The 27,273-nt window shown below is 44.9% G+C and overlaps 1 protein-coding gene across 1 annotated transcript; it reads right to left on the bottom strand.

Annotated features, from left to right (window-relative positions):
* Positions 1-858: 858 nt before the first annotated feature.
* trim47 (tripartite motif containing 47) lies at positions 859-27,273 on the bottom strand. The gene is made up of 10 exons (XM_045690233.2): positions 27,030-27,273; positions 24,322-24,539; positions 19,572-19,617; positions 19,000-19,095; positions 15,420-15,509; positions 13,529-13,663; positions 12,756-12,778; positions 9,604-9,722; positions 9,105-9,286; positions 859-5,465 (listed from the first exon to the last, which is right to left on the bottom strand). Exons 1-10 carry the CDS (start codon positions 27,216-27,218, stop codon positions 5,118-5,120), a joined length of 1,446 nt encoding a protein of 481 aa, XP_045546189.1. The 5' UTR covers positions 27,219-27,273; the 3' UTR covers positions 859-5,117.

Genomic DNA, 27,273 nt, shown 5'->3' with positions numbered 1-27,273 from the left:
TACCTTTATTTAACTATGCAAGTCAGTTAAGAACAAATTCTTATTGTCAATGACGGCCTAGGAACAGTGGGTTAACTGCCTTGTTCAGGGGCAGAACGACAGATTTTTTACCATGTCAGCTCTGGGATTCGAGCTTGCAACTTTCCGTTTACTAGTCCAACGCTCTAACCATTAGGCTACCTGCCGCCTCTACACTCTAACCACTAGGCTACCTTGCCGCCCCTACACTCTAACCACTAGGCTACCTTGCCGCCCCTACACTCTAACCACTAGGCTACCTTGCCGCCCCTACACTCTAACCACTAGGCTACCTTGCCGCCCCTACACTCTAACCACTAGGCTACCCTGCCGCCCCTGCACTCTAACCACTAGGCTACCCTGCCGCCCCTGCACTCTAACCACTAGGCTACCCCTGCCGCCCCTACACTCTAACCACTAGGCTACCTGCCGCCCCTCCACTCTAACCACTAGGCTACCTGCCTCCCCTACACTCTAACCACTAGGCTACCTGCCCTCCCCTACACTCTAACCACTAGGCTACCTGCCGCCCCTCCACTCTAACCACTAGGCTACCTGCCTCCCCTACACTCTAACCACTAGGCTACCTGCCACCTCTACACTCTAACCACTAGGCTACCTGCCTCCTCTACACTCTAACCACTAGGCTACCTGCCACCTCTAATACCAGTCTTCTCATTCTTACAACAACTGCTCTAGATCAGACCTCCCATTCTCCTAGAATAACACATAATATAACTAATAATATTTAAAACAATTCTCAGCCTAAATTACATTCTTTTCTAGAGCACGCTGATATCCTAAATCAAAAAACACTAATTTAGTAAATACGACAAAACATTGTCCAGTTACATTTTATTTTCCAAATGTTCATTAGTAACACAAGGACGGTAGGCTTACATACAGTATTGCATTTGTAATTTGCACTAATGACAACATGAACAAACACAATTCAAAAAACAGCCATTCTTTCCAAAACACCCAATATGCATTGCAATCATTTCATTAAAACAATCATGATTCATTAAAATGAAAACACTAAATTCAAAAAAAATAAAAAAGGTAAAAATTTATAATAAATACATTGATATTCAAGGGTAAATGAATAACAGGATAAAAATAAAAACTTCAAAACAAAGAGAACTGACCTTGTGTATTCTTGGGGTGCGTTCAGTTCGATTGAACGTTTGCTACATTGCGGAACGGTTTGTACTGAACGACACCTTTTCCCAAAACTTTCTTGTACAGACTAAGGTACATTTGCTTCATTTGGTGAGTGTGACTTGAAGCAATATGTTAAGTATTTAAAAAGGGCAGCTGTACATTTTGAAACTTCAACCAGTCTCCTTTTTTCAACTGGTCGTTCAGTATAGCACCGTTTCATTGAGCGTTACATTCAATTCATACTGAACGCAGCCCTGTATTTGAACACAACCCCAGTGGAACATTCTGGTTGGACCGCAGATGGTCAAGACAACCATGCTCAAATGGACCAATCAGCAACCAGAGCAATGTGACCTGAACGGACACATAGCCAATAGGAAAACATTCTACCCCTGTAAACAGTGTTCTCCACATGTTAAAGCACCAAAATAAACAACAATAGCCAGATCGCTTTCAGCATGACACAATGTTTTGGAACGTTCAGATAGAAATAGCCTGTGTAGATCAAACATACCTCAGATGTAGAATAAGGATTCACATCAGCTCTATTCATGGCAGTTCTATCTGCAATGTTCAAGAAAGTTTGGCAACTGAATATGGCCCAGTGTTAGCACTTTAGTTTGACTAAACAATGGAATTGGTTAAACCTTTACGAAATGACGATGAACCAAAAACTACACACAGGTTAAAAACGTAATCTAAAATGGACAATTCAAATACAAACAAGGTTATTCACAACCATCAAAAAACAGGATGTAATGTAATGTTAGACAACAATGAAAAACAGGATGTTATGTTTTTGACAACAAAGAACAGGATGTAATGTAATGTTATTGCGAACAAAAAACAGGATGTAATGTATTGTTAGACAACAAAGAACAGGATGTAATGTATTGTTAGACAACAAAGAACAGGATGTAATGTAATGTTATTGCGAACAAAAAACAGGATGTAATGTAATTGACAATGAAAAACAGGATGTAATGTATTGTTAGACAACAAAGAACAAGATGTAATGTAATGTTATTGTGAACAAAAAACAGGATGTAATGTTATTGACAACAGAAAACAGGATGTAATGTAATGTTATTGCGAACAAAGAACAGGATGTAATGTTATTGCGAACAGAAAACAGGATGTAATGTAATGTTATTGACAACAAAACACAGGACCCATTAATAGTCAATGTAATGGTACAGAATATGTACCGTTCAGGTAACTGCCAAAATCAAAAGGAAACACGAGTATATGAGGGATACAAAGTATATTGAAAGCAGGTGCTTCCACACAGATGTGGTTCCTGAGTTAAGCAATTAACATCCCATAATGCTTATGTTCATGTATAAAAATGCTCCGATACTTTGGCTACCATGGCTAGAAAAAAAGATCTCAGTGATTTGAAAGAGGGGTCTCATAGGAACATAGGGGGTTTAAAAGGTGTGTGTGTGTCAGTCACCAGATCTCAACCCAATTGAACACTTACGGTAGATTCTGGAGTGGCGCCTGAGACGTGTTTTCCCATCACCATCAACAAAACACCAAATGATGGAATTTCTCGTGGAAGAACGGTGTCACATCCCTCCAATAGAGTTCCAGACTCTTGTAGAATGTATTCCAAGACACATTCAAGCTGTTCTGGTGGCTCGTGGTGGCCCCAACGCCCTATTAAGACACTGTGTTGGTGTTTCCTTTATTTTGGCAGTTACCTGTACGTATGTACTTTGTGTTTTAGGAAATTCAGAGTAGTTCTCCGTTTCTGTACATCAACTAAGGATGCTTCTCATACGGCACCCTATTTCCTATATAGTGCACTACCAGGGTCCATAGGACTCTGGTAGAAAGTAGTGCACCATATAAGCGAATAGGGTATGTGGTCATACTGTACCATAGTAGTGGACAGAACAGCACTTCTCAACAACAAAAACCTAACCGTGCACCCCTTGGGTTCCCGAGGATGGAGTTTGGGAAACCCGGTCCTATATAGTGAACTGATTTTGACCAAAGTGGTGCACTGTATATGGTACAGAGTGCTATTGGGGACACGTCCTGTGTCTGTAGTAGGATACCAACACCTCTAATGACTGTCTGTAGGAACAGCCGTGACTGAGAAGTGCTGTTCTGTCCACTACTATGGTACAGTATGACCACATACCCTATTCCCTTATATATGGCGCACTACTTTCTACCAGAGCCCTGTGGGCCCTGGTAGTGCACTATATAGGGAATAGGGTGCCATTTGAGATGCAACCACTTCCTAGCACAGCTTTTAGAGGTCAGACCACGCCGTGAAGTCCAGCGGGGTCAGACCACGTCCGTGAAGACCAGCGGGGTCAGACCACGGCCGTGAAGACCAGCGGGGTCAGACCACGGCCGTGAAGACCAGCGGGGTCAGACCACGGCCGTGAAGACCAGCGGGGTCAGACCACGGCCGTGAAGACCAGCGGGGTCAGACCACGCCCGTGAAGACCAGCGGGGTCAGACCACGCCGTGAAGTCCAGCGGGGTCAGACCACGCCGTGAAGTCCAGCGGGGTCAGACCACGCCGTGAAGTCCAGCGGGGTCAGACCACGCCGTGAAGACCAGCGGGGTCAGACCACGCCCGTGAAGTCCAGCGGGGTCAGACCACGCCCGTGAAGTCCAGCGGGGTCAGACCACGCCCGTGAAGTCCAGCGGGGTCAGACCACGCCCGTGAAGTCCAGCGGGGTCAGACCACGCCCGTGAAGTCCAGCGGGGTCAGACCACGCCCGTGAAGTCCAGCGGGGTCAGACCACGCCGTGAAGTCCAGCGGGGTCAGACCACGCCGTGAAGTCCAGCGGGGTCAGACCACGGCCGTGAAGTCCAGCGGGGTCAGACCACGCCCGTGAAGTCCAGCGGGGTCAGACCACGCCGTGAAGTCCAGAGGTTAGAACCAGATGGTGGCATCTCCTCTGACCAGAATATTGGTTGTCATTAACACTTCGCAGACGATTCAACACGTTGAAAACGGCCACACTTCGTCAATACCCAGCAGGCCGTGTCTCGGTGTCCTTTAGGAGAAAGGCTGCCGTCTTTCCAACGTGATGTCATGTATCAGTCACAACGAGTCACCCAGGGACTCTTTCATTTTAAAATGTTTACATTTTACAAATTCTACAATCACAAAGTTTGAACAAGACACTCTGGAACCCCCACCAAAGCCACAGTAGAATCAGTACCATTCTAGAACACTCCAGGGGCTCTGGCACAAAGCCACAGTAGAATCAGTACCATTCTAGAACACTCCAGGGGCTCTGGCACAAAGCCACAGTAGAATCAGTACCATTCTAGAACACTCCAGGGGCTCTGGCACAAAGCCACAGTAGAATCAGTACCATTCTAGAACACTCCAGGGGCTCTGGCACAAAGCCACAGTAGAATCAGTACCATTCTAGAACACTCCAGGGGCTCTGGCACAAAGCCACAGTAGAATCAGTACCATTCTAGAACACTCCAGGGGCTCTGGCACAAAGCCACAGTAGAATCAGTACCATTCTAGAACACTCCAGTGGCTCTGGCACAAAGCCACAGTAGAATCAGTACCATTCTAGAACACTCCAGGGGCTCTGGCACAAAGCCACAGTAGAATCAGTACCATTCTAGAACACTCCAGTGGCTCTGGCACAAAGCCACAGTAGAATCAGTACCATTCTAGAACACTCCAGGGGCTCTGGCACAAAGCCACAGTAGAATCAGTACCATTCTAGAACACTCCAGGGGCTCTGGCACAAAGCCACAGCTGGAATGGTTGATCATACATCATCAATAGTGAATCTGGAATGAGTAGCCACACACACACACACACACACTCACTCACTCAGAGTTGGCTGTAGGCCTAATCTTCTATCCAGGCACACGCACGCACGCACCCCCCCCCCCCCCCCCCCCCCCCCCCCTCCCCCCCCCCCCCCCCCCTCCATCTCAGTAGTAATGACAGATCTGCAGTCTGCTCCCAGGATCGTTCTTCCCTGGGCTGAAGAAAGGAGATACCGGCTCCTCGAAGTACGCATCAAACATGTACAACTTCTTCATGGTGACTGCGTCGTAGAAGGACACGCGGCCTGCGTCGTAGTCCAGGTACACACCAACCCGCGGGGAGTTCCAGTAGTCGGCCAGAGGTATCTTGGCATCCTCCTCGTTAGCATATAGCCTGTCCTGCAGACTAAGGCTCCAGTAGCCAGAGGATGGACACAGGTTGACGAAACCCTTCCTGGGACTGTACTCCCCAGTCACCCCCAAGTACCATACGCCCTTGTCCTTCACATCCACCTGAAACAAGAAACAACAACCAAAACCTTACTGTACTTGCCTTTCTTCATTAAGTTTCCCTTTGTCACCTACGTGTACACATGGCCCAATGAAAATGTGGCTTCAACCCCTAGAATTTACATTAGGATCCTAGTGGTTAGAGCGTTGAGCCAGTTACCGAAAGGTTGTTGGATCGAATCCCTGAGCTGACAAGGTAAAAAAAAAATCTGTCTTTCTGCCCCTGAGCAAGGCAGTTAACCCACTGTTCGCTCCCCAGGCGCCGAAGACGTGGATGTCGATTAAGGCAGCCCCCCCCGCTCCTCTCTGATTCAGAGCGGTTGGGTTAAATGCAGAAGACACATTTCAGTTGAATACATTCAGTTGGACAACTTTCCCTTTCTCCTAGCAACATTCCTAAAATAACAAAATCAAGTATCTTGTTCAGGAAAACTTTCAGTCGAGAAACTGATAAAATATCTTCATTTTTCCATCAGGATCTAAACTCCGTACTATATGCATTTGGACACTAGCTAAATTTCTATCCAAATGGTGACAGATTTTCATGCGAATACTCTGCATGAAGACAATATTCTCATTTTTCACACCTGTGGTGTGATTCCACCAAACAGACTTGTTGCAGATATAAACCAGTGCGTGATGACGTAGTGCACACAAAATTGACTTTTTAGTTTAAGATTTCATGTACCTAATAAAAATCTAAAGGTCAATGTGTTTCAATGTATTATTTTTTGACCCTGCTGGTCATCTATGAACATTTGAACATCTTGGCCATGTTCTGTTATAATCTCCACCCGGCACAGCCAGAAGAGGACTGGCCACCCCTCATAGCCTGGTTCCTCTCTAGGTTTCTTCCTAGGTTCTGGCCTTTCTAGGGAGTTTTTCCTAGCCACCGTGCTTCTACACCTGCAGTGCTTTCTGTTTGGGGTTTAAGGCTGGGTTTCTGTACAACACTTTGTGACATCAGCTGATGTAAGAAGGGCTTTATAAATACATTTGATTGATTGATTGATTTCCATTGTATTTTCCACTCTGTGTTAAAAAAAATTAGCAAAAATCTTCATACCCTGGTCTTGGCACGTGAGATATAGCTAAAAGCTGGCAGATAAAAAGTGTCGGGAAGGCTGTGTGAGTACGCTAGTCTACATGAGATTATGGATAACAGCAAGAATATTTTGTATTTGTCAAGCATCATGTCACCAGAATAAAACCCTTAATATCTATTGAACGGAGCATCTAAAAGCATCAATCTGTAGCCTAATAAACTGCACGCTTTCCCAAGAAGTCGTCGTGGGAGGACCACACAGTATGTAGTCGCGTGACTACAAGTTTATTTAGATATGGGCAAACTTTAATATAATAAAATAAAGTTGGTTTCCACCACTATTTCTCACATAATTAATTTTTAGCGACACAAAAAAAATATCCCACCATGCCGAATAAACAAATGATCTGTCGGCATTTATAAACATGTACTGAAACTTCCTGTTTCCGTCACCGCTGTCATGATATTTGTGTATACGGTCTGGTTTTACTCACATAACAGCTGTGGATGGGAAACGGGGTTAGTGACTCTATTATGGAGATTAAATGTTTCATAGGAGGCGACAATAATGCCAGCTTTTATTTGAAGGGATTTTCATACATATCTGTTTTATCGTTTAGAAATCAGTGACTTTATGTATCAAGTCCCCCCCATTGAAGGTGTCATAAGTATATGGACAATTGATCTTCTAGTGTATTAAAGCACTGAATTTTAGTATTTGGTCCCATATTCATAGCACACAATGACTACACATCAAGCTTGTGACTCTATAAACTGGTTGGATGTATTTGCTGTTTGTTTTGGATGTGTTTCAGATTATTTTGTGCCCAATAGAAATTAATGATAAATAACATAGTGTGTCATGTTGGAGTCACTTTTATTGTAAATTGGGAATAGAATATGTTTCTGAACACTTCTACATTAAAATGTGGATGTTACCATGATTACTAGGCTTGGGCAGTATACCGTATACCGTGGGGGAAAAAGTCACGGGATGGTTTTTCAATACCGTCAATGCTAATTATGTTTTTCCCAAAACATTTGAAGCTACTTTTTAAGTTTATACCTGCAGTCAACTTGTGCAATACGTTAGAACATAAAGCAGATTGTGTTCTTCATTTCACATTATGAAGCTTACCGTAGTTCCCCAGAACACGTTGAGCCAGTCGCGTTGTTTGTTTGTAAAATAGCACAACGGGAGAAAGCAGGAGCTGGTGAATCTATATCGTTCTATATCTATTGGAGAGTCTCTGTTGTGCAACACACACGAGGTAAGGAAGTTACTTTTTCTTTTTTACCTTTATTTAAGTCAGTTAAGAACAAATTGTTATTTACAATGACGGCCTACCGGGGAACAGTGGGTTAACTGCCTTGTTCAGGGGCAGAACGACAGATTTTTACCTTGTCAGCTCGGGGATTCGATCTTGCAACCGGTTACAAGTCCAACACTCTAACCACTAGGCTACCCTGCCGCCCCCTTGTACACAATTCACCACTAAAATGTTTACCATTAGATATCTGGTGGTTCTCTGTATCTCAGTTGGTAGAGTGTAGCGCTTGCAACGCTAGGATAGTGGGTTCAATTCCCGGGACCACCCATATGTTAAATGTATGCACATATGGCTGAAAGTGGCTTTGGATAAAAGAGTCTGCTAAATGGGATATTATAATGGCTTTCTGCCAGAAGTCAGAGGTCTGGATGAGATAGTAGAGCGGCCATTTTGTCCCCGTGCTTCCAACTAGCTTTGTTTTCCTACTCTGTTCTTCTCCCCCTTGCTCAGATTATACATGCTGCTCTTCCTTCAGAAAAGCACACATCACAACTTTGTTCACTTGCACAATTTCTCTCGTTCACTTGTAAAAATGTCCACACTCACGGAAAATAACATTCGGCAGCTACTAGCTATGCTCGTATAACTTTATGAGCTGGATTTGCCTGGCTTTGCAAATAAGTTTGTTCGTTTTCACATCGTTAACATTTAGCTAACAGTGTCTATGCGATTTCGCTACTACTTGTGCTAATTGTGTTAGCGTTCTGGTAAAAGCCATGGGCATTTTTGTTGTTGAATTTATAGCGCCCCCTTGTGTGATGTACCGGTAATACCGTAAATCCCCGGATGGCAGAAGAACGCTATGAAAATCTGGATACCACCCATGTCTAAGGATTACGAATAATCATGAATGAATCATGAAAAATAGATCAGTGAGAAGGTTAAGAAACACAGATCATGTCCCCAAAACAAGCTAGTCTCTCACCATTACCAATAACAGGGGAATTTAACGTTTTTTTGGGGGGAGTTATGATATTTATGCATACATACTTTGTTTATTTGAGAGTATATGTATGAAAATACCCTCAAATAAAAACGTGACATTCTGTACTGTCATCTCATATGAAATGAAACATTTGATCTCAAATCCAAAGATTTAGCTACCTTAGCTACCTTAGTTGAATACACTAAGTCGTTCTGGATAAGAGTGTCTGCTAAAATATGACATACTTCGCTATCCCAGAGGGGAAATGTGCCTGGTACATACAGTATCATCATCATCAGACTTAGAAAACGTAATGTACATATATATATAAAGATAATTACCTCCCAGTAGTGTTGTCCGCTGGAGTATTGTGCAGTGGCCAGAATGCCACAGAAGCGGGTGAAGCGCTGAGGCAGGTCTGGTTCCTGGCTACGGGTACGCACTTCCTCTACCTTGGTGTCGAAGTCTGTGATGGCCAAGTTAGGGTGAGCTGTGTCTGGGTCCAGGGTCAGGTTCTGGGGCACTGGGAGCAGGAGGGGAGAGATGGAGGAGGGAGACAGAGGGAGAGAGAGGGGGAAGTGGAAGAGGGACAGAGAAAGAGCGAAAAGGTAGAGGGGGTGAGGGGAGAGAAAGAGAGAGGTGGCCAGAGAGAAAGAGAGATAGAGACAGGGGGGAGACAAGGAGAGATATGTTAGACGGGAAGTTCACCTGTGCAGCAAGTAGACATGTAAATAGAACAGTCAAGAGAGGGTCTGTGTGTGTGTGTGTGTGTGTGTGTGTGTGTGTGTGTGTGTGTGTGTGTGTGTGTGTGTGTGTGTGTGTGTGTCCAGGCCAACTCACTGGTATGCAACACGTGCATCATCCTTTTCCACAAGATCAGCTGATGGGGTCCAGAGAATTCATTCATCCAGTCGCCCGGACAGTTAACAGATGATATGAGAGGGCTCACCTTTAGAGGGCTGGAGAGAGGAGAGGATGGGGAGGAGGAAGAAAGGGGGAGGAGATATGGTGAGAGAAGAGGAGAGGAGGAGATATGGTGAGAGAAGAGGAGAGAGGAGATATGGTGAGAGAAGAGGAGAGGAGGAGATATGGTGAGAGGAGAGGAGATACGGTGAGAGAAGGGGAGGAGGAGATATGGTGAGAGAAGAGGAGAGAGGAGATATGGTGAGAGAAGAGGAGAGAGGAGATATGGTGAGAGAAGAGGAGAGAGGAGATATGGTGAGAGAAGAGGAGAGAGGAGATATGGTGAGAGAAGAGGAGAGAGGAGATATGGTGAGAGAAGAGGAGAGAGGAGATATGGTGAGAGAAGAGGAGAGAGGAGATATGGTGAGAGAAGAGGAGAGAGGAGATATGGTGAGAGAAGAGGAGAGAGGAGATATGGTGAGAGAAGAGGAGAGAGGAGATATGGTGAGAGAAGAGGAGAGAGGAGATATGGTGAGAGAAGAGGAGAGAGGAGATATGGTGAGAGAAGAGGAGAGAGGAGATATGGTGAGAGAAGAGGAGAGAGGAGATATGGTGAGAGAAGAGGAGAGAGGAGATATGGTGAGAGAAGAGGAGAGAGGAGATATGGTGAGAGAAGAGGAGAGAGGAGATATGGTGAGAGAAGAGGAGAGAGGAGATATGGTGAGAGAAGAGGAGAGAGGAGATATGGTGAGAGAAGAGGAGAGAGGAGATATGGTGAGAGAAGAGGAGAGAGGAGATATGGTGAGAGAAGAGGAGAGAGGAGATATGGTGAGAGAAGAGGAGAGAGGAGATATGGTGAGAGAAGAGGAGAGAGGAGATATGGTGAGAGAAGAGGAGAGAGGAGATATGGTGAGAGAAGAGGAGAGAGGAGATATGGTGAGAGAAGAGGAGAGAGGAGATATGGTGAGAGAAGAGGAGAGAGGAGATATGGTGAGAGAAGAGGAGAGAGGAGATATGGTGAGAGAAGAGGAGAGAGGAGATATGGTGAGAGAAGAGGAGAGAGGAGATATGGTGAGAGAAGAGGAGAGAGGAGATATGGTGAGAGAAGAGGAGAGAGGAGATATGGTGAGAGAAGAGGAGAGAGGAGAGGATGGAAGATGAGGAAGAAAGGGGAGGAGGAGATATGGTGAGAGAAGAGGAGAGAAGGGGAGGAGGAGATATGGTGAGAGGAGAGGAGATACGGTGGGAGAGAGAGGAGAGGATGGAAGATGAGGAGGAAAGGGGAGGAGGAGATATGGTGAGAGAAGAGGAGAGAAGGGGAGGAGGAGATATGGTGAGAGGAGAGGAGAGAAGGGGAGGAGGAGATATGGTGAGAGGAGAGGAGATACGGTGAGAGAAGAGGAGAGAGAGGAGAGGATGGAAGATGAGGAGGAAAGGGGAGGAGGAGATATGGTGAGAGAAGAGGAGAGAAGGGAGGAGGAGGTATGGTGAGAGGAGAGGAGATACGGTGAGAGAAGAGGAGAGAGAGGAGAGGATGGAAGATGAGGAGGAAAGGGGAGGAGGAGATATGGTGAGAGAAGAGGAGAGAAGGGGAGGAGGAGGTATGGTGAGAGAAGAGGAGAGAGAGGAGAGGATGGAAGATGAGGAGGAAAGGGGAGGAGTGAGGGTGGAGGAGAGACAGCTTAACATTATATACGATGTCATACTGGACATGTTACTACACGGGGCTGTAAACAGGGAGGAGGGGGGGAGACTACAGGCTGAACCCGAGACCACAGGCTGAACCCGAGACCACAGGCTGAACCCGAGACCACCAGACTACAGGCTGAACCCGAGACTACAGGCTGAACCCGAGACCCCCAGACTACAGGCTGAACCCGAGACCACCAGACTACAGGCTGAACCCGAGACTACAGGCTGAACCCGAGACCCCCAGACTACAGGCTGAACCCGACACCACCAGACTACAGGCTGAACCCCAGACTACAGGCTGAACCCCAGACTACAGGCTGAACCCCAGACTACAGGCTGAACCCCAGACTACAGGCTGAACCCCAGACCACCAGACTACAGGCTAGAACCTGAGACCCCCAGACTACAGGCTAGAACCTGAGACCCCCAGACTACAGCCTGAACCCGAGACCCCCAGACTACAGGCTGAACCCGAGACTACAGGCTGAACCCCAGACCACCAGACTACAGGCTGAACCCGAGACTACCAGACTACAGGCTGAACCCCAGACCACCAGACTACAGGCTGAACCCCAGACCACCAGACTACAGGCTGAACCCGAGACCACCAGACTACAGGCTGAACCCCAGACCACCAGACTACAGGCTGAACCCCAGACCACCAGACTACAGGCTGAACCCCAGACTACAGGCTGAACCCCAGACTACAGGCTGAACCCCAGACTACAGGCTGAACCCCAGACTACAGGCTGACCCCCAGACTACAGGCTGAACCCGAGACCCCCAGACTACAGGCTGAACCCGAGACCCCCAGACTACAGGCTGAACCCGAGACCCCCAGACTACAGGCTGAACCCGAGACCCCCAGACTACAGGCTGAACCCGAGACCCCCAGACTACAGGCTGAACCCGAGACCCCCAGACTACAGGCTGAACCCGAGACCCCCAGACTACAGGCTGAACCCGAGACCCCCAGACTACAGGCTGAACCCGAGACCCCCAGACTACAGGCTGAACCCGAGACCACCAGACTACAGGCTGAACCCCAGACTACAGGCTGAACCCGAGACCATCAGACTACAGGCTGAACCCCAGACTACAGGCTGAACCCCAGACTACAGGCTGAACCCCAGACTACAGGCTGAACCCCAGACTACAGGCTGAACCCCAGACTACAGGCTGAACCCGACACCACCAGACTACAGGCTGAACCCGACACCACCAGACTACAGGCTGAACCCGACACCACCAGACTACAGGCTGAACCCGACACCACCAGACTACAGGCTGAACCCGACACCACCAGACTACAGGCTGAACCCGACACCACCAGACGCAGACTACAGGCTGAACCCCAGACTACAGGCTGAACATGGGAGAAGAAAAAAAAGACTTACTTTTTGTATGTCTCAGTGATGCTCTGTGGAGAGAGAAATAGACAGAAGATGAGATACAAATCATTTCACACAGCTAAAACTAACCCAATATTGAATGTTCTAGAAGGCTAAAATGTGGAACCAGGAAACTAACGGGCAAATTGTTTCTGACAACCCCGTTACTGAAGGCATATCTGGAATCCGTAACTCCTTGTCCTTACACCCAGATTGTAGAATGTGTGGATATCTGTAAAGAAACCGTCTGAACCAAACATTTCTCCAAACCTGCACCGATAACGCGGCTGTGGTAGACAGTGGTAGGCGATGCAGAAGTGCGCCGTCTACCACAGCGTCTATATGGTGCTAAGCTAAAACCACCATTTGTAGTCGTTTGACCGTAGGCCTGGATAAAATTCTGAGACCTTATCTTAACTAATAGCAAGTCCCATCCAGTTGACTCATTATGAAAGCCCACGATGGCGTTGGCCGTGCTAAAACAGGACTTCAGACTTCTATCCAACTCTATGAGTCTGACCATAGAAAAAAGGTGGGAGGATTGCCGTGCTACCTTCATCAACACATCAGTAACATGAAAACTACAAGACTAAAATGTATGAAAACCCTTTAGAATCCCGTAGCACATTTTCTATCAACCTTCTCAGAAAACCCTTTAGAATCCTGTAGCACATTTTCTATCAACCTTCTCAGAAAACCCTTTAGAATCTTGTAGCACATTTTCTATCAACCTTCTCAGAAAAGGACAGAAACTGTGAGGGAATGTTTGATAAACTCACCTCGAAGCTGGTGTTTCCTCTGATGTGGTTGTGTATCTGAGCCATGTGTTTGTCCACAGCTACCACCTCGGTCTCCACCCACCTCAGGTTGTCATCTATCATCCCTATGACAGTCTCCTCCTCAGCATCCAGAGCCTAAGGATGGATATTTCAACATTATTACACTGCTGGAACTCTCATGACAATTTTCTAAATAAATCTAATTATTATTTTGCTGCTGCTGTATGCAAATTAGCCCAATGTGAGCCAAAGTATTCAGTATACCAACTAACCATCAGGCTACACACAGAGTATCTCAACTAAACATCAGGCTACACACAGAGTATCCCAACTAACCATCAGGCTACACACACAGAGTATCCCAACTAACCATCAGGCTACACACACAGAGTATCTCAACAAAACATCAGGCTACACAGACTACACTATTTTATTTCTTTCATCAAATTCCCATCGGGTCAGAAGTTTACATACACTCAATTAGTATTTGGCAACATTGCCTTTAAATTCTGTCAAACGTTTTGGGTAGCCTTCCACAAGCTTCCCACAATAAGTTGGGTGAATTTTGGCCCATTCCTCCTGACAGAGCTGGTGTAACTGAGTCAGGTTTGTAGGCCTTGCTCGCACACGCTTTTTCAGTTCTGCCCACAAATTTTCGACAGCATTGAGGTCAAGGCTTTGTGATGGCCACTTCAATACCTTGACTTTGTAGTCCTTAAGCCATTTTGCCACAACTTTGAAAGTATGCTTGGGGCCTTGTCCATTTGGAATAACTATTTGCGACCAAGCTTTAACTTCCTGACTGATGTCTTGAGATGTTGCTTCAAAATATTCACATAATTTTCCCGCCTCATGATGCCATCTATTTTGTGAAGTGCACCAGTCCCTCCTGCAGCAAAGCATCCCCACAACATGATGCTGCCCATGCTTCACGGTTGGGATGGTGTTCTTCGGCTTGCAAGCCTCCCCCCTTTTTCCTCCAAACATAACGATGTTCATTATGGCCAAACAGTTCTATTTTTGTTTCATCAGACCAGAGGACATTTCTCCAAAAAGTACGCTCTTTGTCACCATGTGCAGTTGGAAACCGTAGTCTGGCTTTTTTATGGCGGTTTTGGAGCAGTGGCTTCTTCCTTGCTGCGCGGCCTTTCAGGTTATGTCGATATAGGACTTGTTTTACTGTGGATATAGATACCTTTGTACCCGTTTCCTCCAGCATCTTCACAAGGTCCTTTGCTGTTGTTCTGGGATTGATTTGCACTTTTTGCACCAAAGTACGTTCATCTCTAGGAGACCGAACGCGTCTCCTTCCTGAGCGATATGATGGCTGCGTGGTCCCATGGTGTTTATACTATGGTACTATTGTTAGTACAGTGGAACATGTTACCTTCAGGGGTTTGGAAATTGCTCCCAAGTATGAACCAGACTTGTGGAGGTCTACAATATTTTTTCCTGAGGTCTTGGCTGATTTCTATTGATTTTCCCATGATGTCAAGCAAAGAGGCACTGAGTTTGAAGGTAGGCCTTGAAATACATCCACAGGTACACCTCCAATTGACTCAAATGAGGTCAATTAGCCTATCAGAAGCTTCTAAAGCCATGACATCATTTTCTGGAATTTTCCAAGCTGTTTAAAGGCACAGTCAACTTAGTGTATGTAAACTTCTGACCCACTGGAATTGTGAAACAGTGAATTATAAGTGAAATAAATCTGTCTGTAAACAATTGTTGGAAAAATTACTTGTGTCATTCACAAATTAGATGTCCTAACCGACTTGCCAAGACTATAGTTTGTTAATAAGAAATTGGTGGAGTGGTTGAAAACCAAGTTTTAATGACTCCAACCTAAGTGTATGTAAACTTCCGACTTCAACTGTACATACACACTAACCTCCAGTAGGTCGTCCTTCTCATCCAACAGGAACTGGACTAGAGATCCCACATCCTCCTCAATCTTCTCCTTCAGCTTCAGCTTCTTTAACTAGAAGATGTGATAACATGGGGAAAAAGACGCTGACGTCACTCAATGGTCATCTGACGTAACGACTGTCAGTCTAACCGGAGGAGGAATGAACACATGACTGTCGGTCTAACCGGAGGAGGAATGAACACATGACTGTAGGTCTAACCGGAGGAGGAATGAACACATGACTGTAGGTCTAACCGGAGGAGGAATGAACACATGACTGTAGGTCTAACCGGAGGAGGAATGAACACATGACTGTCGGTCTAACCGGAGGAGGAATGAACACATGACTGTCGGTCTAACCGGAGGAGGAATGAACACATGACTGTCGGTCTAACCGGAGGAGGAATGAACACATGACTGTCGGTCTAACCGGAGGAGGAATGAACACATGACTGTCAGGTCTAACCGGAGGAGGAATGAACACATGACTGTCGGTCTAACCGGAGGAGGAATGAACACATGACTGTCGGTCTAACCGGAGGAGGAATGAACACATGACTGTCGGTCTAACCGGAGGAGGAATGAACACATGACTGTCGGTCTAACCGGAGGAGGAATGAACACATGACTGTCGGTCTAACCGGAGGAGGAATGAACACATGACTGTCGGTCTAACCGGAGGAGGAATGAACACATGACTGTCGGTCTAACCGGAGGAGGAATGAACACATGACTGTCGGTCTAACCGGAGGAGGAATGAACACATGACTGTCGGTCTAACCGGAGGAGGAATGAACACATGACTGTCGGTCTAACCGGAGGAGGAATGAACACATGACTGTAGGTCTAACCGGAGGAGGAATGAACACATGACTGTCGGTCTAACCGGAGGAGGAATGAACACATGACTGTAGGTCTAACCGGAGGAGGAATGAACACATGACTGAGTCGTAAGTCACTTTGGATAAAATAGTCTACATAAACGGCATATATTATATGAGAGGACGGATTATATAATTACTCCCAGGGCCAGATTATTACGCCTAGTCCTAGAATAAAAATGACTGTTAAATGGAGATTCTCCAATTAACGTGGAGATAATTAGTCCAGGACTAGTCCTTTATCTTTATTAGGTACACCAATCTAGTACAGAGTCGGACCCCCCCACCTTTGCACCCAGAATACCCATGATTCTTCGGGACATGGATTCTACAAGGTGTGGTAACTTGTGCCAGGAAATCATTCCCCAGACCGTTACACCACCGCCCCCAGCCTGTACCGTTGACATCAGGCAGGACATGGACTCATACCGCTAATAACATATCCTGACTCTGCCATCACACAACAGGAAACAGGATCCGTTGGCCCAGGTGATGATTTTCTCCTCAGTTGTCCAGTGTTGATGATCCCCTGCCCGCTGGAGCTGCTTCTTCCTGTTGTTTTTAACTGATAGGAGGAGTGGAACCCGGTCTGGTCGTCTGCTGCAAATGTCCATATGTGACAAGGACCGATGAGTTGTGCGTTCCCAAGATGCCATTCTGCACACCACTGTTTGTGGCCCGCCTGTTAGCATGCACGATTCTTGCCGTTTCCTTCAACCTTTCATCAACGAGCTGTTTTCGCCCACAGGACTGAAGCTGATTGGATTTTTTTCTTTTTTTGTCGCACCATTCTAGGTAAACCTAGACACTGTCGTGCGTGAAAAGCCCAGGAGGCCGTTTATGAGATACTGGAACCGGCGCGCCTGACACCGACGATCATACCACGCTCAAAGTGTCTTAGTCCCTCATTTTGCCCATTGTAACTTTCAATTGAACAGTAACTGAATGTCTCAATCCCTGTCTGCCTGCTTTATATTGCAAGCCACGGCCACGTGACTCACTGTCTATAGGCGCGAACCATTTTCGTGAACATGGTGGTGTGCCTAACAAACGGGCCACTGATATATACAGTACCAGTCAGAAGTTTGGACACAGCTACTCATTCCAAGTTTTTTCTTTATTTTTTACATTTTAGAATAATAGTGAAGACATCAAAACTATGAAATCATGTAGTAACCAAAAAAAAGTGTTAAACAAATCAAAATATATTTCATATTCTTCAGTAGCCACCCTTTGCCTTGACAGCTTTCCACAATCTTGGCATTCTCTCAACCAGCTTCACCTGGAATGCTTTTCCAACAGTCTTGAAGGAGTTCCCACATATGCTGAGCATTTGTTGGCTGCTTTTCCTTCACTCTGCGGTCCAACTCATCCCAAACCATCTCAATTGGGTTGAGGTCGAGTGATTGTGGAAGCCATGTCATCTGATGCAGCACTCCATCACTCTCCTTATTGGTCAAATAGTCCTTACACAGCCTGGAGGTGTGTTGGGTCATTGTCCTGTTGAAAAACAGATGAAAGTCCCATTAAGCGCAAATCAGATGGGATGGTGTATCGCTGTAGAACGCAGTGGTAGCCATGCTGGTTAAGTGTACCATGAATTCTAAATAAATCAGTGTCACCAGCAAAGCACCGTCACACCTCCTCCTCCATGCTTCACGGTGGGAAGCACACATGCAGAGATCATCTGTTCACCTACTCTGCGTCTCACAAAGACACGGCAGTTGGAACCAAAAATCTCACAAACGACAGTTTTTCACCGGTCTAATGTCCATTGCTTGTGTTTCTTGGCCCAAGCAAGTCTCTTGCTTTTGGTGTCCTTTAGTAGTGGTTTCTTTGCAGTAATTTGACCACGAAGGCCTGATTCACGCAGTCTCCTCTGAACAGTTGATGTTGAGATGTGTCTGTTACTTGAACTCTGTGAAGAATTTATTTGGGCTACAATTTCTGAGGCTGGTAACTCTAATGAACTTATCCTCTGCAGAAGACGTAACTCTGGGTCTTCCTTTTCTGTGGCGGTCCTCATGAGAGCCAGTTTCATCATAGCGCCTGGTTTTAGTGACTGCACTTGAAGAAATGTTCAAAGTTCTTGAAATTTTCAGGGTTGACTGACCTTCATGTCTTAAAGTAATGATGGACTGTCGTTTCTCTTTGGTTATTTGAGATGTTCTTGCCATAATATGGACTTGGTCTTTTACCAAATAGGGCTATCTTCTGTATACCACCCCTACCTTGTCACAACACAACTGATTGGCTCAAACCCATTAAGAAGGAAAGAAATTCCACAAATGAACAAGGCACACCTGTAAATTGAAATGCATTCCAGGTGACTACCTCATGAAGCTGGTTGAGAGAATGCCAAGAGTGTGCAAAACTGTCAAGGCAAATGGTGGCTACTTTAAAGAATCTAAAAATCTAAAATATATTTTCATTTGTTTAACACTTTTTTTGGTTACTACATGATTCCAAGTGTGTTATTTCATAGTTTTGAAGTCTTCACTATTATTGTACAATGTAGAAAATAGTAAAAATAAAGAAAAACCCTGGAATGAGTAGGAGTGCACAAACTTTTGACCAGGACTGTATGTATGTATGTACGTACATGTAATTAATTAATATATATATTAGTTCACTGGTATACCAACAACATATCTATGTATATGCAGAGCCCAGCTGTGTACCTTGGCTTCATTCTTGGTCTGCTCGTCCATAGCCTTCACTCTTGTACACACAGTCTTCTGCCATGTTAATTCCACCAGCCTCAGTCGCAGCTCGCTCTGAGAGAAACACACACACACACACACACACACACACACACACACACTTTACCATGTTCAACCACTCAATCCATCTTAAAAAGGGCAATCTGCAGTTCAAACAATAACAAAGCAGACAGCTGACGGACGGGGCTGGAGAAATATAACCAGTCTCAAATTCATAGACAGAGCTATGGATGTAAGGACTAACCAACCATGATGTTGAAATTATAGTTTAACCATGTTTTGAGGCTATACAATTTTGTATACACTTGCATTGTTTACAAACAACGGAGTAAAACAATCTTACATTTTGGGTTCGGATTATGGGGTACGACAGTTGAACTAAGCTCATGACACATTTACAAGTTATATGCTTCGAGAATCATATCATTCATTTAAATATCCCAAGCTGGATGTAGCAGATCGACCCTTTCGGAAACCATAGCAACAAATCTTTATCAGCAACAGCAGCATGTCGTGTCCTCGGGCCTCACCTTCATATCCTCAAGGACCTCTGGTACAGGAGCCACATCATGATGTCTGAAAGGACAAGGGAACACGGGTCATGTTATTAAGGACTTGGTTTGAATGCTCAACGTGACACAAACTTTGGCCTTGTGACCATCAGTTTGGTGATATCCACCCGATTGCTCAAAGACAGAATTTGAGGGAAGGGTAAAGGAAGGGGAAGGGTAATCTAATGTGTCCCTAGATCAGTGGTTAAAGGTCAACCTCAAACCAGTGATAGTGGTGAAACAAAATGTTTGATCAGATACTAAGCATTTTACCAACACTTTCACAGAATTCTCATCACCGTAGCAGAATTGGAATCCCCAAAAAGCATTTAACAAAAAAAATATTAGAACTATTGATTTAACACTGCTCCCCTGAAAGGCCTGATTTAAACAAACGGGGGAAAAAATCTGGGGATGGATACCAAAACATTTCTGCAGCATTGAAGGTCCCCAAGAACACAGTGGCCTCCATCAAACCGTCAAGACTCTTCCTTGAGCTGGCCGCCCGGCCAAAACGGAGCAATCAGTGGAGAGGGGCCTTGGTCAGGGAGGTGACCAAGAACCCGATGGTCACTAACATAGCTCCAGAGTTCCTCTGTGGAGATGGGAGAACCTTCCAGAAGGACAACCATCTCTGCAGCACTCCACCAATCAGGCCTTTATGGTAGAGTGGCCATACAGAAGCCACTCCTTAGTAAAAAGGCACATGATAGCTCACTTGGAGTTTGCCAGACACACCTACAGGACTCTCAAACCATGAGAAACAAGACCCTCTGGTCTGATGAAACCAAGATTGAACTCTTTGGCCTGAATGCCAAGCATCACATCTGGAGGAAACCTGGCACCATCCCCAGGGTGAAGCATGGTGGTGGCAGCATCATGCTGACTTGCCAAGTTAAATAAAGGTTCAATTTTTTGGGGGAAATGCTGTGGGGATGTTTTTCAGCTGCAGGGACTGGGAGACTAGTCAGGATTGAGGGAAAGATGAACAGAGCAAAGTACAGAGAGATCCTTGACGTAAACCTACTCCAGAACACTCGGGACCTCAGACTGGGGTGAAGATTCACCTTACCACAGGACAACGACCCTAAATACAAAACCCTTAGGCCTCACTCCCCCCTATCTGAGATATCTACTGCAGCCCTCATCCTCCACATACAAACACCCGTTCTGCCAGTCACATTCTGTTAAAGGTCCCCAAAGCACACACATCACTGGGTCGCTCGTCTTTTCAGTTCGCTGCAGCCAGCGCCTGGAACGAGCTGCAACAAACACTCAAAACTGGACAGTTTTATCTCCATCTCTTCATTCACAGACTCAATCACGGACACTCTTACTGACAGTTGTGGCTGCTTCCCGTGATGTATTGTTGTCTCTACCTTCTTGCCCTTTGTGCTGTTGTCTGTACCCAATAATGTTTGTACCATGTTTTGTGCTGCAACCATGTTGCTGTCATGCTGTGTTGCTGCCTTACTATATTTACATTTACATTTAAGTCATTTAGCAGACGCTCTTATCCAGAGCGACTTACAAATTGTCTTTGTTATCTCTTTATCTGTGTTTTGTCCTATACTTATATGTTATTTATTTGTTTAATCCCAACAGGAGGTCTTATGCCTTTCGGTAGGCCATCATTGTAAATAAGAATTTGTTCTTAACTGACTTGCCTAGTTAAATAAAGGTTAAATAAAGTTAAATAAAAAGCACACAGCCAAGACAACGCAGGAGTGGCTTCTGGACATGTCTCTGAATGTCCTTACTGTGTTCAACCACTCATTCCATCTTAAAAGGGCAATCTGCAGTTCAAACAATAACAAAGCAGGCATCCCCCCCCCCCCCCCCCCCCCCCCCAGAGTCCGGACTTTAACCCAATCGAACATCTCTGGAGAGACTTGAAAATAGCTGTGCAGCGACGCTCCCCATCCAACCTGACAGAGAAGAATGGGAGAAACTCCCTAAATACAGCTGTGCCAAGCTTGTAGCGTCATACCCAAGAAGACTCTAGGCTGTAATCGCTGCTAAAGGTGTTTCAACAAAGTACTGAGTAAAGGGTCTGAATACTTATGTAAATGTATACGTTTTTTTATTTTATCTACACACATTTGATTTTTTTTTAAATAAAAACCTGTTTTTGTTTTGCCATTATGGGGTATTGTGTGTAGATTGATGAGGGGGGGAAACGATTTAACACATTTTAGAATAAGGCTGTAACATAACAAAATGTGGAAAAGGTCAAGGGCTCTGAATACTTTCCGAATGCACTGTATGCGTCATTCAAATATACTGAAGAAAAATAGATTTTACTGAGTTACAGTCCATATAAGGAAATCAGTCAATTGAAATAAATGAATTAGGCCCTATTCTTTGAATTTTACATGACTAGGCAGGGGTGCAGCCATGGGTGGGCCTTGGAGGGCATAGGCCCACCCACTTGGAAGCTAGACCCACCCACTGGGGAGCCAGGCCCAGCCAATCAGAATGAGTTTTTCCACACAAAAGGGCTTTATTACAGAAATAAATACTTTGCTGTATACAGTTTACCAGTAGTGAGAAACACGTGGTTGGCCAGCTCTTCAACATCTTGAAAGTGTTATTTGATGTGACATTGTTTTGCTGCGTGGCAACAACTAAGCAGCGACACAATATACAGGAAACACTGTAGTCATCTCCGACCTTTGAAAACTGAATTTAAGACATTAAGGATCAAGGCCCTCTAAATCAGATGAATGAATTTAAGACTTTAAGGACCCGCGGGAAAACAGGGAAACTCTAAGTCAATCTTAAATTAATCATTGTTAACAGTTAACTAGAGACGTTCCAACAAACGTGATGCACATCTGTCAGGAGCTCTGTCGGGGCAGTCCCGTTAGATCTCTTATATACTGCTTACAGACACTTTACATAGGCATAGTTCATAGGGTTGGTTCCTGCATGCGTCTGATCTTAATTTATAGAACATATTCTGGTTGTTCTGCCAGATGGTCCTAAGGAGGGGGGGGTCATGACCATCTCCCCCTCTCCCCCTCATATATTTACCAAACACAGGCAGGAACCAAGGATTATTTATGACCTGAAAGATTAGGTGAACATTTTCAAGGCTGTCTCTTCACATGATACAAATTAACTTAACCTCTCTAGGCTAGGCGGGACGAATTCGTCCCACCTACGTAACAGCCACTGCTATCCTGTGGCGCGATTTTCAAAACCTTAAAAATCCTATTACTTCAATTTCTCAAACATATTACTATTTTACAGCCATTTAAAGACAAGACTCTCGTTAATCTAACCACACTGTCCGATTTCAAAAAGGCTTTACAACGAAAGCAAAACATTAGATTATGTCAGCAGAGTACCAAGCCAGAAATAATCAGACACCCATTTTTCAAGCCAGCATATAATGTCACCAAAACCCAGAAGACAGCTAAATGCAGCACTCACCTTTGATGATCTTCATCAGATGACAACCCTAGGACATTATGTTATACAATACATGCATGTTTTGTTCAATCAAGTTCATATTTATATCAAAAAACAGCTTTTTACATTAGCATGTGACGTTCAGAACTAGCATACCCCCCGCAAACTTCCGGGGAATTCGCTAACATTTTACTAAATTACTCACGATAAACGTTCACAAAAAGCATAACAATTATTTTAAGAATTATAGATACAGACCTCCTCTATGCACTCGATATGTCCGATTTTAAAATAGCTTTTTGGTGAAAGCACATTTTGCAATATTCTAAGTACATAGCCCAGGCATCACGGGCTCGCTATTTAGACACCCGGCAAGTTTAGCACTCACCATAATCATATTTACTATTATAAAAGTTTCATTACCTTTTGTTGTCTTCGTCAGAATACACACCCAGGACTGCTACTTCAATAACAAATGTTGGTTTGGTCCAAAATAATCCATCGTTATATCCGAATAGCAGCGTTTTGTTCGTGCGTTCCAGACACTATCCGAAATAGTAAAGAAGTGTCACGCGCATGGCGCAATTCGTGACAATAAAATTCTAAGTATTCCATTACCGTACTTCGAAGCATGTCAACCGCTGTTTAAAATCAATTTTTACGACATTTTTCTCGTAGAAAAGCGATAATATTCCGACAGGGAATCTCCTTTTCGGCAAACAGAGGAAAAAATCCCAAAGGCGGGGGCGGTCGGGGTCACGCGCATAAGCCAGTGTCTCTTGATCGGCCACTTGAGAAAGGCAATAATGTGTTTCAGCCTGGGGCTGGAATGACGACATTCTGTTTTTTCCCGGGCTCTGAGCGCCTATGGACGACGTGGGAAGTGTCACGTTAGAGCAGAGATCCTTAGTAAATGATAGAGATGGAAAAGAAGTTCAACAAATGGTCAGACAGGCCACTTCCTGTAAAGGAATCTCTCAGGTTTTGACCTGCCATTTGAGTTCTGTTATACTCACAGACACCATTCAAACAGTTTTAGAAAATTTAGGGTGTTTTCTATCCATATGTAATAAGTATATGCATATTCTAGTTACTGGGTAGGAGTGGTAACCAGATTAAATCGGGTATGTTTTTTATCCAGCCGTGTCAATGCTGCCCCCTAGCCCTAACAGGTTAACAACTCTTAACACCCCAGAACTGAATCAAGCAACTGACACGATTACACAATATTTGTTATGGGTTTCTGAGATTAGGGTAGGGAAAGTTGATCCTAGATCTGCAGGCATCATGGGAAACTTGGAACATTTGTTACCTGTGTGCCCGGGACTCCCTACACACCACACAGATGGGTTTGTTGTCGGTGTGGCAGTAGAGCTTCAGCTCCTCTCCATGCCTGTCGCATTTCCCGTCTAGTTGGACACGCTTGGATGGAGCCGGCTGCTCACAGGGCTTCAGACACTCAAACTCACTCAGCTTATCAACAAGGTTCTTAACCAGGTAGTTCTTGGTGAAGCTGATCTTGTTAAATATCTACAGAGAAAGAGAAAAGTTTGAAACAAAACAGCTTTTAGATTATTACTATCACTATGAAAAAGGTACTGAATTAGTTGAGACAGTTATGCAAACATTTTTAGCTTGCTACAACCACAGGTTGAGCTGGGCGATATGGTCAAAATACACTACATTACCAAAAGTATGTGGACACCTGCTTGCCCGAACATCTCATTCCAAAATATGGAGTTGGTCCCTCCTTTGCTGCTATAACAGCGTCCACTCTTCTTGGAAAGCGTTCCACTAGTTGTTGGAAGATAGCTGCGGGGACTTGCTTCCATTCAGCTACAAGAACATTAGTGATGTCGAGCACAGATGTTGGGCGATAAGGCCTGGCTCGCAGTCACCGTTCCAATTCATCCCAAAGGTGTTCGGTGGGGTTGAGGTCAAGGCTCTGTGCAGGCCAGTCAAGTTAATCCACAACGATCTCGACAAACCATTTCTGTATGGACCTCGCTTTGTGCACGGAGGAATTGTCAGGCTGAAACAAGTAAGGGCCTTCCCCAAACTTTTGCCACAAAGTTGGAAGCACAGAATCATCTAGAATGTCATTGTATGCTGCAGTGTTAAGATTTCCCTTCACTGGAACTAAGAGGCATAGCCTGAACCATGAAAAACAGCCCCAGACCATTATTCATCCTCAAAGTTTACAGTTGGCACTATGCATTGGGGGCAGGTAGCTTTCTCCTGGGATCCGCCGAACCCAGATTTGTCTGTTGGACTGCCAGATGTTGAAGTGGGATTTATCACTCCAGAGAACACGCTTCCAATGCTCCAGAGTTCAATGGCAGTGAGCTTTACACCACTCCAGCCCACGTTTGGCATTGCACATGGTGACCTTAGGCCTTGGTGCAGCTGCTCGGCCTTGTAAACCCATTTCACGAAGCTCCAGATGAACAGTTATTGTGCTGACGTTGCTTCCAGGCAGTTTGGAACTGGAGGAGTGTAAGGAGTGTTGTAATAGAGGACAAACGGTTTCAGCGGTCCCGTTCTGTGAGCTAGTGTGGCCTACCACGTCGCAGCTGAGCTGTTGTTGCTCCTAGATGTTGCCACTTCACAATAACAGCACTTACAGTTGATGGGGGCAGCTCTAGGAGGTCAGAAATTTGACGTACTGACTTGTTGGAAAGGTGGCATCCTATGACGGTGAAGGTCACTGAGTTCTTCAGTAAGGCCATTCTACCGTAAATGTTTGTTTATGGAGATTGCCTGGCTGTGTGCTCGTTTTTATACAACTGTCAGCAACGGGTGTGGCTGAAATAGAGGAATCCACTAATTTGAATGGGTGTCCACATACTTTTGTAACTATAGTGTTTTTCTTATTTTATATTTCGAAATAATTCAAGTTCTAAATATATGCACATGACACTAGAACAGGGTCCCTAGGACCCCCCCCCCCAAGGGGTACATGTTTTAGTTTTTGCATTAGCACTACACAGCTGATTCAAATAAACTAATCATCAAGGTTTGATCATTTGAATCAGCTGTGTAGGGCCAAAACCAAAACGTGCACCCCTTGGGGTCCAGAGGACAGCGTATGGGAAACGCTGTCCTAGGATGACAACATATTAATTCAAAACGGGTTTTTAAAATGGGCTTTCTCCATTCTGATGGTTTCATACTCAACCAAACGAGGACAAAACGGACAGAGGTAGACCAATTACATGTAATAAAACTGTTCATTTATTCTGCAGTTGTATCAAAATACATTTATAGATTGTATTGTAAAAATCCATAGGATGTATGTGGATCCATACCGGTACACCTTAACTATATATCGCCCAGCCCTAGAAAAACCTTATCCTGCGGGTTACCTTCGGCCATGGTAACCTACAACCGCCGGGCTCTTAAAAGATACCTTCATCAATGGCCGCTAAAAGCAGTTCGCGTCTGAATGTGCCCTAGCCTTATGACAGGTAATAAATATTGTATAAGACATTTTTGACAAAGGGTGACTAAAAACTGGAAAATCACTCCTGCATTTGAGTGTGCCCGTTGTAGGTGCGTGGGAATAATGAAATGATAGTTTAAGATAATAAAAATAAAATAAAGCCCCACACACTACTCCTTCCAGTATAACTTTATTTATACGTTGTGATACTGACAAGAGCAGTGTGGGGTTTATCTTTTGAGAGAAAGGAGACAATACTAAAGCTTGTTATCTAGTTAGTTAGTCACAGAGATGAACGGCATGATGACTCGGCCGTGACTATACATGTTGGCTTGATTAAAAAACACCTCGCCATACTACCTAATTAGCCACCAAGCTAACTTACAACACAAAGGCTCCTGCGTTTTTCGGCGTTTTAAACTCATCTCTAACGTTATCCAATTCCAGTGGTAACGCCTAAAATAGGTACGGAAACGGCATTGTAAATTACTCTTGTTACGATTAAGTTGAGCATTCAAGATAACAAAAACAAGTGGTCTAGCTAACAAAACAGCTGATAAGACAGAACGCTAACAAACCATTCTGCACTCGGGGCATTGATAACCGACGTCCTCTCCTCCGTTCTCCTCCCAGTGCATCAGGATGCAAAACTTGCAAAAATTGTGTCCGCATTTGAGAATGACGGGGTCGTTGAAGTAGTCCAGGCAGATGGCACACATCAACTCTTTCTGTAGCTCGCTGCCCGCACCGCTGGATCCCGCAGCCATGTTGTTTACCTAGCTACCGACACACGTTTCCCGTAGCGTAGAAGAAAGCGGAAGT

The sequence above is a fragment of the Salmo salar genome, chromosome 11, assembly GCF_965601325.2.
Source record: "Salmo salar chromosome 11, fSalSal1, whole genome shotgun sequence".
Lineage (NCBI taxonomy): Eukaryota > Metazoa > Chordata > Actinopteri > Salmoniformes > Salmonidae > Salmo > Salmo salar.
This window is presented reverse-complemented; position numbering and strand designations above follow the sequence as displayed.